A 14,378-nucleotide genomic window follows, 5' to 3' on the forward strand; every position below is an offset into this window, starting at 1 on the left:
TTACCCGCACTTAACATCCATATCTTTGAGGTAAAGAAATAGTGGTACAAATTAGAGAAAACTATTTATGGGGCACCAGTGTGTGCCCCTGGGAAATGACTTACCGATGCACAGGCCATCTGTTAGGAAAGCTTTCATAATTGTAGGTAATTTTCCTTCCATGTGGCAACCCCCAAACTTTTTGCTGTTGTTTTACACCCTGATCTAGACTTTGCCAGAGAAGCGCAGCCTTCCGCCGTACTCCTCTGGGCTTTCGCTCAATTCTTCTGGGGAAAATGACATGCCCTTAAGACAGTCAGTACTGGGAGACTTTGTTTCCCTTAGTCATTTCCTCATGTTGCAGCTTTTGAGCAACATGAATCAAGAGTGCACCGTAACTTACATTACCGCGCTCTTGGGTCTGAAATGTGCAAGTGTGTCACGGATGGGACTGGTGGCAGCTATTGTTTCTTTCTGAAAAGAACCCCTTTTTGCCATGTTAACCGCGCTTCCCGCGTTTGGCCAAAATGGGTGACCTGGCCTCCAAAATGGCCATGCCACGAGGTTCTTTGTCCTGTCCGCTGACCGTCTTGCCCCTTCACCTTCACCCAGGTCGAGCCGACCCGGGGCAGTCCTTATTTGGTCATGCACTTTCCCGCGAAACACAACGCTTTTGCGGGCTTCTGCATGCCTTGTATGTGCCTCCAGGATGTGGGCTGGGATGTCTGTTCCCAATACACATCCTGTGTGCCAGAGAGTCTAGAGTGTCCTAAATGCCTGGGACCACCATGGTCCGTGATAGGTCCACGTATGGTGTGAGTGTTTGTGAGCGGATCTCCCATTGGGCCCTCTCTGTTTTTGCGCAAAGGGAACTTTGGATAAGAGGAGGCTGAAAACACCACAACCATGTCGATCTCCTGAGTTCTCACGAACAAAGGATCAGGAGCCAAGTATCCTGCAACTAAGAAGCCGAATCGAGGAATCGCTGGTGACCCGCTGAATGTTTGGCACCCTGCACTGCTGTCGTCCTGTGAGACCACATTGCCTCTGAATGTACGAAAAGGTCTGCAAAGGCGCTTCGACCCTTTGAATAGTGGGAACAACTATTTTCGGCATCTTCACCAAATCCTGTACGTCAGCCTTCGGAAGCTTCCCTGGGCCATCCAGTGGACTGACCAGCCTACACAGGAATCTTGCTCTGTCACCGCCGTCTGGCTTACTGCTAATCCTGTGCCACACGATTCGTACACTTGGCGTTCCAAGGTCTGAAGTGAGACGTGTGCTTTGGACCGGAATACAGGCGGTTGCCAAGTTGCCCTGCTGTGGTAACAAACCTGTGCATGTTCGCTGCATCTGGGACACCCTCGACCCTGACTCCTGCTGTCGCGGAATCTACACGGCGTCGAGACGTCCCTCTGATCGCATCTGAACCTGCCAGTACCGAAACTGAACCGGAGAAGCCTGGGTCTGCCTGCATCGGGGACCAGTGAGTAGTCAATACCCTAACCAGTCACCCTCCCGCAGGAGCCTGTGGCTTTCCATCGCTGTTGTAAACAGCAAACCCTTTCCCGCACTCACGCCCTGCTTCTGCCCCCAAGTGGAGGCTTTGCCTGAGTCACGGGGCTTTTTTCACCATCATTTCGTCCAACCTTCTGAACTGCCTGATTTCCCTGAAGAGACTCTCCTTTGCCCGTTGGCACCCGTGTGTGCAGGTACTTTTGAGCACAAGGCTCCACTCTTCGTAGGGCTCGGACTTCCTTCTAGTTAGGTGGCCTCTGATGTCGAACTAGGTCTAACGATTACTTCCACTGCCTGTTTTCCTCCCCATCTAGGTGCTCTGCATAGTTTGTGCTTCTAACTCTTTAGACCCCTCGGTCTTGTATATATGTTGTATAGATTGTGATGTGTTGGTTTACTGGTGTTTTACCGTGATTCTTTACTATGGTCGATGTTACAAAGGCCTTGTAATAAATGTGTCTATATTTTTAATATAACACCTGTCTGGAGTAATTTGTAAGCGTCCTTGCTTTGTGTGCTCATTGCAGGCTTTCAGTCACCCTCAACCCTATTGAGACCTAGTTTTGACCGCCGCCATCGCTACCCTGATTGGTCTGGCTTGTCCAGAGGTTAGCCTGTTCCAAGAAACTAGGCTGGCCTTCTGAACCTCTGCCCCTCCAGGACAGAGTTCGGAAATCCATTTTAACACCATCCTCATTAAGAAAGGTTCAGGATCTAGTCACTGAAGAAAAGTAACTGATCAAAGGGATTATTCAGGGAAACCTGAATACACATTTGGTTAACTCCCATTGTTTGATGGTTGAATCTGACGCTATGTTTCACAGTTTTTTTTTTTGTTTGAATCCAGAGCAAAGCATATTGCTCTGTCCAGGTCAAAGAAAAAGTTCAATTTCAGAACGTTTTCTAGAGTGATTCCTGGTGGCTGGAAGAAACATCCCATGAGTTGCGTATTTTAGATTTCTTTCACCTCAACCTCAAAGCTGCAGTTTTTCCAGTTAACCACCCTTGTCCCCAAAGCCTTCTGTTGGTTATTCCAGACTGAACATTCATTCACCCAATGTTTTCGGCTTATGCTGCAAATGTAAACCCTTGCAAATGTCAACCTGCTCAATGAACGTCCACAAACATGTACATGTTAATTGAAACCCAGCGGGCCATGACTAGTTTTCACACCATCAGCAGCAACTATCTTTGGTACACCATCAATGGGATCCAACGAGGCTTAGCCACTGGGCCAGGGAAAGCACTTTAGTGTTGGGTGTCACTTAACTACCACTCAAAGAGTATTCTCTTCTTTATTTACAGTTCACATCGAAATGGTTTATGCAGTGCTCCCTAATTCATGCCAAATCTGTTACTTTTAAGCACTGTGAATAATTGCGAATTGAAGTTATTCTGTTGCGTTGTTGGTTATTGTTCAACATGGCAGTGATTGCAAGGCCAACACGTGTTTGTGTTTGCTCTCCCATCACCCTACCTCAACCTTATGCCGTAGATTATCATCTCTGCCTAGGGCCAAACTGCTGGGACTGTTGAGACACATTCACCAATTCGATACGCATTGGCATGCTGCCCCGTACTTCAAAATAATATATGCTGAGGAAGCACCGCAAAATTCTAGATATCAAACTCAATTTTGAATCACTACTCCCAGAACCGATGGCTAGTGAAGGCTCTTTGGTTAGCTACCTAAATACACCATGATAGTAAAAAAGTCTGCCCAGTAATGTCTGTTGAACTATCACTATTAAATGGGCCATAGTTTTGTAAAGTCACTGTAAATAAATGTTGTGACCTTGGTTTAAAGAATTGTCATGGTTTTTTGCCTTTTTTCTTTTCTGTGGCTAGTCCAGCTTTTCAGTGTCTAAACAAGAGGCTATCTGGCACACTGTATGGGTTTTTTAGTGCATGCTCTAAAAAAGGGATAGGTTCTGCATGTTTACTTTTCGAAAAGGAGTCCATAATACATAGATTCCTGTGTGGTCCACGGATTCATGTGCAATTAGAACTAGGGCAAATACTTTCACTGTTACTAAAAACCGGGCCTGTAGGAAGAATGTAGGCTCCACATTTCAGCTTCCACATTTTAGCAAAGGCTTGAATTTTAACTATGTTCAATTTTATTTTTAAATCTGTTTATTGGCATTTGTTATTTGTTACAAGCACAGAAAAATTGTCAAATCTGTTATCAAGCAGTAAATCAGATTGCGGCTCAGGTTATTAACATTTATAACTTAACAACTTAACATAGAAACTTTAACTATCTCCAGGTGTCTGCTTCTTGAGGGGTCGGTACCAAGTGGGGCTCAGGGAGGGTCAGGATTTACAGGAGGTGAGGGGACTTCCTTTAGGAGGGTTCACATGAAGGTATGGCTGGACTTTCTCGAGGACTCTGCTCCTGTCCTCGGGGCCTTCTACTGCATGCTTGTGGTGATTCATGGGGGCTTATCATCAGAGGGGTAAAACAGGGGGTCTGTAAGCCCTCTCCAGGCATCTAGGGTCATACTCGATGCATCCGTGGATCTGGCTACACTTTCTTCCCAAGCTTTCGTTTCAGCTCGCACCCATCGTTTCAGTTCTCTGTGCCAGATTTTTGGTTGTGGTCCCGATGGTTTCTTCCAGGACATTGCAATTGTCCTCTTAGCCAGAATGCTCATAATGTCCATTAATCTAATGAGGTGTTTTAGTTTTGCTGGTCTGGGGTATGTGCCGAGTAGGCACTCCTTAGGAGTCCATTCATATCTGGTCAGCCCCAGAGTTTCGCTTGTCTGCTGTATGAAGGACCACAGTGAGTGTGTCTTGGCACACCGCCAGAACATGTGGAACAGGTCCGCATTGTCCATTTCGCACCAGGGGCATCTGGAGCTCTGAGTATTATGGAGCTTGGCAAGCCTGAATGGGGTTAGGTATGTACGATGTAGAAGGTTCAATTGTATTTGCCTAAATCTATGGTTTCTGGATACTGTTTTAGGAAATATGAGGGCCCTTTCCCATTCACAGTCTGTTAACTCTCGACCTATGTCTGCTTCCCATTTGGATTTTAGCCCAGCACTGCGTGGATTGGGGGTGTCGTTTAAGTGGCTGTAGATCTGTGACACTGGTCTCCCTCCCTCTCCTAGTTCGTATAGCAATGTGATCAGGGGGTTCGTGTCCGGTTCCTCCGGCCATGTCGACCATCTGGCGCGTGCCGTGGATCTAAGTTTCTGGTACCATAGAAACTGGCCAGTGTGGACATCATTTTGTTCTTGAAGTGTTTCGAATTCCATGAATTCCCCCTCCATGTACAAGTCCCCCCATGAGTAAATCCCCTTCTGTTCCCAGTGCCTGAGGTGTTGCAGATCTGCAGGAGAATTGCATAGGTCTGAGATAAGCGGTATGTTTGGGGAGTACTGGTGTCTGACGTGTGCGAGGGATTCTGCCCTATGCCAGATTTTGCATCCAAGCGAGACCAATAGGGGGGAATTTCTTATCAAATGGGTGGGGGCCCAGGGAAGTTCTTTCAAGTATAACGGGGAGACCAGCGGCTGCAGGAGTGGCGTCTCCGATGTGGCATCGTCTGCTAGCCACTTGGTGACAAAGCCAAGCTGCGCTGCTAGGAAGTACTTTTCGAAGTTTGGAAGTTGGATTCCCCCTTGAGTGTACGGTAGTGACAACGTGGCAAGCGCTATCTTTCGTCTTCCCTTCCCCCACAGGAAGTCTCTCAGGATAGTTTCCAATAGGCGAAAGAAGGGCGCTTTGATGTAGAAGTGTACGTTTTGAAATCCGTACAGGAATCTGGGAAGGACAATCATTTTAGTTATGGAGGCCCTGCCCATCATGGATAGGGGGAGTTTCGCCCAGAAGGCCATGGATTTCCTCAGGGCCGGGAGAGCAGCTTTAGTGTTGCGCTCATGCATTTGTTCCGGGGAATGCATTATGTGTATGCCCAAGTATTTGAACGAGGTGTGTTCCCACCTTATTCCCACCAAAGGAAGCTCCGATGGTTCTTTTCCCTTAAGACTTGCCAGGGGGAAGAGGCAGGATTTGGCTCTGCTGAATTTTATTCCAGAGACCTTCGCAAAATTATCTAGGACCTCCAGCATCGTGGGCACATTATAATATGGGTCCTTGACAAATAATAGGACATCATCCGCATAGAGAGAAATGATGTGGTCAGTGTCTCCCAGTCGGATCCCAGCATCAAAAAATTGCTTTCGAAAATAGATTGCAATGGGTTCCAGGCCCAGTACGTAGAGCATGGGGGAAAGGGGGCAGCCCTGTCTGGTCCCTCTGCATATGTTCCAGACCTCCGATACATGCTTCCCAGTTTTTACTCTGGCTCTAGGCTTCGTGTAGAGTATCTTGATCCACCTTATGAACCTAGGGCCAAAACCAAACCCCTCCAGAACCGCCAATAGCCATTCCCAAAAGATTGAATCGAACGCCTTGATGGCGTCTAGGGATAACAATGCGAACGCTTCTGTGCCATCCCCAGTTTGGGCGATGACATGTTGCACTCGGCGCAAATTCATGGTTGTGTTTCGGGCAGGTATGAATCCGCATTGGTCCTCATGTACTAATTCCCCTATAATTCTGGCCAGTCTATTTTTTAACTATGTTCAATGGTGTGAGACTCAAGAGTATGAGATTTAGGCTCAATCTAAATAGATGCCAATGCAAAGAACACATGCTAGAAAATGATCACTTTGTTCCATGATGCTATTTGAATGGACAGAGTTGCACTGAAAAATAAAACTAACGTGACATGAAACTAATATATTAATTTATCCTACCCATGTCACATGCAACATGTAACATGTTCCCATAATAACATTTAGTGCAAATAGTTCCATTATATAAACTGGATGCAGGTTAATGGAAATGCATGATGCTCTTGAAATGGAAATCTTTCAATGTGCAGGCTTGAAGTTGTGCTGTGTTTCAAGATGAGGAATGTGAAAATCTGTTCTGCTGAAGACATTGCATTGTCTTGGGGAAGGAAGCGCAGGAGAGATGTATCATTTTCCCTTCAGCAATGCAGTTTGTGTTTCGGGTAAAGGCACAGAGGAAATCACGTGCTATTTTTAGTGGGATAATCTTGTCAAGGAGAGGTGCTTTTTGAGTGACAGAGGGTTTTGTGAAAAAGGTTTGAGGTTGAGAGGGCTGGGCATTCCATCCACTCACTAACAAAGGAAGCACAAGTGCTGAAAGGAAGAGAGGGCTGGTTCATGGGCAGTCTGTCTTCAGGGCTGAGGCTGTGTCTCTCCTGGGTTGGCAATACCAGAGCTGGGAAATCTCGAGCGACCTTATCTGTGAATGACCCTGGGTAACTGCCAAGCTGAGTCCTGGAATATCGCCAACAGACCTAGGTAATTATGTTGTTAATTCAGGGGTGTGTTGAGTGAATGTTGATACTCTGTAGCATAGGGTAAATAGTTTGGTTCATTTTTAGGCGCTGCATTAGTAATATGAATTTAAATATGCATGTAAAAATGTGTTTATATTTCTCTAAATGTTGCGGTTGTTCAAAGTGTATTTATTCCGCCATATTTGTTGTGAATTGAAGGGCGACCACAGGCAGAGCTCTGCACTTTATCTCAGATAAATCTTTGTTTATGTGTGAATTACAACGTGGGAGCATGTGTCATGTTGTGTAACGTGCTTATCTCTAGTTTATGTTAAAGAATATTAATTTGAAAAGGTAATTTAGTCTCAGGGTATTTATTCTGCATTCAGTCTCATTGATGGTGCATTCATAGAGAGATAAAAGGTGCAGTATAAAAAATCTCAAAGCAAAGTTAGTCACAGTAATTTGGAGAGGTTGAAAGAATGTTTTGTATTTCATTTGTATGCTTTATGTATTTTAAAACACAGCCAAAAGGGCACAAGAAGAGCATGGGCCATTTATTCAGACTGCACTAAATCCAGTATTTGTTTACCGTTAGTGACCATGGTGAAATAATTATTAGGCAGTGTTTTGAAATTAGACTCACCACTATAGAAATACCACAATAGGTTTACCACAATATATTGCCAGGAAATACCTCAAAATTCCTTGAGATACCAAATATAACACCCACAAAATCTCTTGCAGGTCTCATCGCGAGTTGGGTGGTACCCTGGTGGTAATTGTGCAGGCATACTGCCCAATGCTATTATCGTTACTGCAACTCCGTCCTGCACAATTTGCTTTCGATGCCGAGTTGCGGTGGCGCTGTTAGTACCAATTTATTATGATTCCATAGGACTCTGAGGCTTTTCAGCAGTATTACCACAGGTGGATTTTAGCACTTGCTAATTGCACTGGTGCTGGGTTCTTTAATATGGCCCCCGATGTTCTGGTGATGCCTGAGGTTTTTTTTTATGCTCCACAAGGAAGTCACAGAATTATTGCACCAAAATGCACCTCAGTAGTGCTACTAATAGAACACCTAGTGCTGCCCATTTCACCTCTGTGCAAAAACATATGTTTTGTATGTAATTTGAAATCATTGTATTTTTAAGCCTAGCTTGTAGACAGCTTTTTCTTGACTGCAAATCAACTTCCCTTCTTCACTATGTTGTTGTGAGGTGTGGTTCAGTGTGGCTGGTCTGGTCAAAATTGCTGGCTGCCCTTATATCATTGGAACATAAATGTTGGCACTGGCAGCCCATACAGGAGTGCAGCTGCCTGACTTCCTGTTCCTGCCACCTTACTTACGGTCCCTTCTCAGCAACTCTGATTGGCTGGGACTTGGATAGGGGCAGTTTCCGGGGAGGGAATTCAGTAGGCAGTGGTGAATTTATGGTAACTCAAGTGCTGCCTGCTGCCCACTCTTTGGGCACCTCCAGTGCTTGCTCCCCTGGAACCTATCTTCCCAGCACTATTTAAGAAGCACAGGCCCTGTCTCTGCCCCTTCCCAAGCATTACCTTCCTCGTTTCCCTGTTTCAGGCCCCTGCAAAATCCCGGACACAACAGTGCTGCCCCCCAAAGCACAACCATACTCTTTATCATGCCCCAACCCAAAAACACCCACTCTGCTCCTGCCCAAACCAAGAATGCCACCTAGATCATCCACACCTGGGACCCCAGACCACAATACCCTTTCACCTGTTCTCTGCCACCAGCATCCCTCCCCTTACTAAAAAAAAAACAAAAAAAACACTGGAGCCATCCTTATCTTCTCCCCCAGAGCAACAATCCCCTTTTCTAAAACATAAAAAACAAAAAGACTCACTGGTATTAATCCAAACCCACCTTCCTCCTTTATCTCCCCCCACCTAGCTCCCACCATGAGGCCAGTTTGTGGCTTGGCTTGTCTTCAGCCCTTGGAACCAGGTCAGAACCCTAGCTTAGCCCTGCCTCTGCCCCACCCCTATGTTCACTGTCTTTCTCAGCTATGCGGTTGGGTATATGGAGATACCTTGTTTCTAGGTTAAGTCGTTCTGTCTGGGATAGGAAGATGTGCATCTATATCCAGCTTTCTTCCAATGCAGGCTCTCCTTTCGTTTTACTTGTTTTATAGGTTGGGTGTCTTCTGTGGGGCTAGTTAAGCATGATCAGCAATTCAATTAATCAGTGACTCTGCTTTCCAGTCTTCCTAGGCAATTTAAATCAGCTATTGACTATATAAAAAGAATCAAAATAACTTAAAGAACCACTCACCGCCAGGCTGCCAACAGCATTTGAGACACCACCCTGTAAGAGAGATGAGCACTGATGTTTAGAACAAGAGAAATTTGAAATGGCTAATTCTCAAGATGTGTAAAGAGGTGAAGTTTAGGATATTGTAATAGTTGCATGCGGCTGTATGGGGACAGTCCATGTGTTTGCATGCCAATGTATGACAATCAACACTATAAGGCTTGCAATTGTGGAAGGTGTTGCGGTGTCTGCTGCTTGTGCGTGATCTTGGCTTAATTTTGGGCTTAGAGGGACAGCATATGTCTTTATCTGGCCTGTCTGCCATCTTAAACTGTGTTTTCCCCTTTCCGCCAGACTCTATTGCTGACTGAGCAGAAGCCAGATGTTCCCACAACGTGCGAATCAGGTGCTAGAATTACTATTGGTAAGATGTCAACCCCTCTGAATATTGAAAGAATGTTCATTTGCAAAAAACTTGAAACGTCAAAGGTATCTTTGTCTTCCAGGAGACAATATATAGTTACTTATGTATCACACTCTGTTAAATTTGGAGTAAGGAAACCACAAGCTTGCAACGTTGTTTCAAGCTGACATCTCCAGTGCTTATACGCAGCGCGACCCACAGTCAGAAACACACAAATCTATAATATGGGGGACAGTTCTGGCTTTGCTCTTCACCTCGTTATTCCCCATTACAACTCCGCCAGATTGGGAGGATCCTCTTTCTCCATCCAAGCCCCTTACATTTTGAACTCGCTTCCTCTCCACATCCACCCCGTTGATAACCACTTCACATTCAGAAAGGCTGTAAAAACGTAGCTACTCCATACTATAACATGAAATCTTCTTCCCCTCCTCATTTCCACCACCATAGCACAATACAAAAGCACCAGCCTCGCTCTCATCGAAACACCAACAAGTCATGTTTGCAGGGAATGCTGGTTGTTGTCAAGGCAGCTTACCTTACACACATCGATTCCCTACAACCTCCAAGGTGGACGTTGGCTGTTGTCGCAGTGGCCCGCCCTGCTAGCTCAACCCCAAACCACTCTTTGCACACGATCACACATCAGACCCTCGGGCCTTCTTTCGCTGTGACTGGTGTGCTCGGGCTACCGGTATACAACAACTGACAGTCTAATGGTAGCTAGTACGTTACCTATGAAAAGTTTCAGGACAGCTGATCAGGACATTAAATATGCACAGCATTCCTCCGTACAACCGCCTTGGCTGCACAGCTAGAGGACCCATACTGTTACCCCATCTCATGTCAAAATCTAATGGGATTGCCAAAAAATGCTCAGAATGTTCAATTTGATGGATTGTTGGGGGTAGGAAATGTGCACACCTAGTTGGATTGTTGGGGGTAGGAAATATGTCACACCTAGGAAATGTTGCACACTTGGATAGATTTTGGGGGTACGGAATGTGATGCACTGGGATCGATTTTGGGAGTAGGAAATTTCACACATTCAATGGATATTAGGCAGGTAGAAATGGTGTAGCACTCTCTCACTAGCATGTCCATTTCTGCATATGTTTTATGATGATATCCCAGCACTCTGACGATCATAAAGAGAACAAGCCCAATGCACCTGAAGAGCGTGAGGACAGATTATTCATTGCCCCAAGAAGATGTATCAGGATTGCTGCTTCAGTGCTCAAACATCTGTCAGGATAGCTTGCCACTGAAACACTAGACTTTCCACAACACCTCTGCCATTAGAATACAGCGACAACATACGACAAATGTCGGTCTAGCTGGGTACATATTGATTTTTCCTGCACTAGCGCACTAGCGCTCTGTCGTGAACTCCCTCAACAACCGTCCACATGCCTGACCTCTTGGGTTACTTACTGGAGCCCAGCCAGACCTTCTATGTCCTTAGCCACATGTACACACACATCTTACGCCTCCTCTAAGAACTTTCCCACACTGGGAATTCGGTCCCCGGGTGCGTTCCTACCACCAAGCGCTTTGAGGCCATTCAAATGAGAAAAGGTGCTATATACATTACTTCTACAATACAATCAATACAATACAGCTAGTTCATTTCATTGAAGGCCCATTTATGCGAGGCCCATTTGTTTTTTTTTTTCACATTTTGCCACAAATATAGGTAAGGGGTTAGGTTTAGGTATTTAGTAAGGTGGATTTATTTTAGGCAGCATGTGTAAAAGAAATAATAAATGCAAGAAAATGCGCCTCAGACAAATGTTTTAGAAGAAACATAGTAGATCCGAGCACGGTATCAAGGTATCAAACACTTGTGACAGAACCCTATAATGACTTATCTGTCAGAGCGTGTCAAACTATACGAGTATCAGAACTAAGACTGCTAACACTACATCAATTAAACTAAAGGAACATGCTTCTTTCACCTTGTTTTGAGTTTGGGTCTGCTTAAACGAAACCTCAGTCTCTCTTTCTGTTGGGGAGTGTTATACTTAATGTGGCTGCTCTTGGCTGATCAACTAGGGGTTGGGGAAGGCTCTGAAGAGTGCCCTATACTGTTTAACTGGAGTGTGCCCCTCACTATGTGATTGTGATTGGATCCTGACTAGTGGAGCTACCAATCTATCTCTCTGTCTATCCATATGTTTGTATTTCCCATTACACATTTCCAACAGACCTCCACTTTGAGAGTATGGGGCTATGTATATGTGCTTGTATTGAGACAGAATGCGCTACTTTTAGATGAGTATTCAGGTGCACGTTCATATGGTCTCAATTTCATAATGAAACACCCTAAATACACATTAACTAGACTGGTTCTGATCTTGTATATTCACTTTCAGTTTGCAAATCTTTATTTCAGTCACTAAACCATAAAAGCAATTGAAAACAATGTACAATACTATTTTAAACAATATTAACAAACGCTATTGATAAAAGATATAATAAAAGCATCAGCATGTTATAAAAACATATCATAAGGAGAACGCAGCTCGCAACTTCAATAGCAAAAAGGAAACCACCTCAATTACGCCTAGCTTTACCGAGGGAGAGCGACACATTCTAAAGCTAGTTTCACCCCATGCATGCACCGATTGGTCTTACCCTTGATAACCATGCTCTGTGCATGTGACGCTAACACTGTGTGGCTTGCATGCATTACAAATCCCTGCACTGATTAATATCAGTCTTAGATATCTATGTCGTAATGTCAAGGACTCGTGGCAAATCAGCATGACGTGCGTTACATCAGACGCCTGGCATTTCCAGATGTTTGTAAGGCTCGCTACAGCCAGCTTCCCTAATCCAAAATGGAACTAAAAGGATTTTGCATAGGCTGGACTAATTAAATCAATGTATGCTATACTAGCCTTAAACAGTCTGTTGCTAATAAAATCCCAACCGACAGACAGTTTCAAAGCGTCGCCTATTAGATCATGTTTTAACTGTAGTCACGTGCACTTTCACATGTTCTCATATCATATTAAAACATCTGAAATAAACAATAACTAGACTGGTTCTGATGTTGTATAAGTTTGCGCATTTGTCTGTGCATAGGCCGAACGCCCTATTTTTAGATTGTGTATTTTGATGCAGGTAATGCATTATGCATTATTAATACACCTGCAGTACGAGATTTCTGAAGCATGTAGATAGATATTCTGTTCTACATCAGGTTTCTAAGGGCTACATGCTATCTGTCAAATTGCTCAGAACATGGATACAACAGGTAACCCCCACCACCCTTCATGGCAGAAAACCCCACCATAATCTAGACTTGACCTGACTGTGAATGTATGTCTGTTGGATGCTCATTGCACTGCAGGTGTGTTTGCAAAGTGGCCCTTTACTTGCAAGCACGTGGGTGAATGGGGATCCGGCGTTTCTGATTCAGACTGGCTCCCATTTATGCACGTGGGTTGATATGGTTTGCTTCCAGCTCATGCATGTTGGAGGCTAGTTGGCAGGTGGGCTAGGCAGTATAGTTCTAAAATACAACAGTTTAGGGTATTCCGATGCATGGCCAGTGCTTTTAAAATATATATCTTTGATGGGAGGTCCTTTCTTCAATGGTTGGCGCACACGCTTTTTTTTTTTACATTGTTCACAAAAAGGTATTAGTTGGTGGTTTCTGTTTTCCATTTATCCGCCATTGCTTTACACATAACTATGCAGGGGTGTTTCTTCTTTGTGTAAGTCCTGTACATTTATGTAGCAGGTGGTTAATTTGTTCAGATAAGGGTACAGGAGAAATTCTACTTTGTGTTGTAAGTGTGTAGGGGAGTTCCCTGTATTGGGCGCAGTGTGGCATGAATTAATACGTTTAGTGAAGTCGTGGGACTCCTTGGGCATGCAGGCGTATACTTTGCTCTATACTTTAATCTATTGTAATAGTACGCAATTTCCTATTAACACGTGATAATATTGTTCTGTAACTTCTTCTTAGTGTTGGTCAATGGGTGTAAGCCACCTTGTGTATGCTTATGTATTAAAATGGTGTGTTTATGTGTAAAAGTGAATCTGTGTGTTATATGTTTATGCATGTTGCTGCATGTGTGCGCTTGACTGGGTTTGTTAATGCATAGAGTCGTTCTGGACCACATGAATGTCGATCTAAAGTGCGTGAGATGGTTTCCTCACTTGGCAGATATATGGATGTAGGTAGTGCCAGTTCTTGGATGCTTTTAGGCGTGGACAAGACTGAGGTTGCAGGTAGACTGCAGCCTGTTTTTGCATGTATGTGTGCTAGCATAAGCATTTCCTTTTCATGTAAGTCTATAGTGGTTATGCCTGTCATTCAATATATACGTGTCTGAGGTGGACTGTATTTTTACATGGTATTCTATGGGCTTGTTCCTAACATAAGCAGAGTAAAAGATCATATGCAATATCCCTGTGACAGCTCAGACACAGTGGGCCTGATTCACGAATATGTTACTTGGAATAACTCTTGACACATTCACGATTTAAGCTTCACTAAATTGAGTCAAGTCAGAGGTACTCCTGGTAACTTATTTGTGAATAAAAATGGCCTCACTCAAGTGGTAAGTCAAGACAGTCAATGTCAGAGTTACTACCATTAACCTTTCTGTGAATCAGCCCCACATGTCTCCACGTGGTCACATTCTGTAGGCCTTCAAAGAAGCCTTCTGGATTTTATGAGTTTCTCTTTTAACTTTAAAGCATTCTTTCAAGGTGTGTTTGCCCTCTGCTTTAACATTGCTTGTACTGCTGTCTGCTCCTACCAGAACGATTGTCTGTAGGTTTGGCCAAAGCAATTGCCAGCAGTGTAAGATTAATTCTAAACCTTCCAGCCATCA

At 44.4% G+C, this 14,378-nt stretch overlaps 1 protein-coding gene across 1 annotated transcript in view; it reads right to left on the minus strand.

Moving 5' to 3' along the window:
• The window catches only part of LOC138579940 (uncharacterized), a 256,110-nt gene that overhangs the window by 194,586 nt on the left and 47,146 nt on the right, over nucleotides 1-14,378 (minus strand). The window contains exon 9 of the mRNA XM_069650158.1: nucleotides 9,123-9,155. Within this exon, the coding sequence (XP_069506259.1) occupies nucleotides 9,123-9,155 (33 nt within the window). The remainder of the gene's footprint in view (nucleotides 1-9,122; nucleotides 9,156-14,378) is intronic.

The sequence above is a fragment of the Ambystoma mexicanum genome, chromosome 3p (assembly GCF_040938575.1).
Source record: "Ambystoma mexicanum isolate Mex_15411 chromosome 3p, UKY_AmexF1_1, whole genome shotgun sequence".
Taxonomy (NCBI): Eukaryota; Metazoa; Chordata; class Amphibia; order Caudata; family Ambystomatidae; genus Ambystoma; species Ambystoma mexicanum.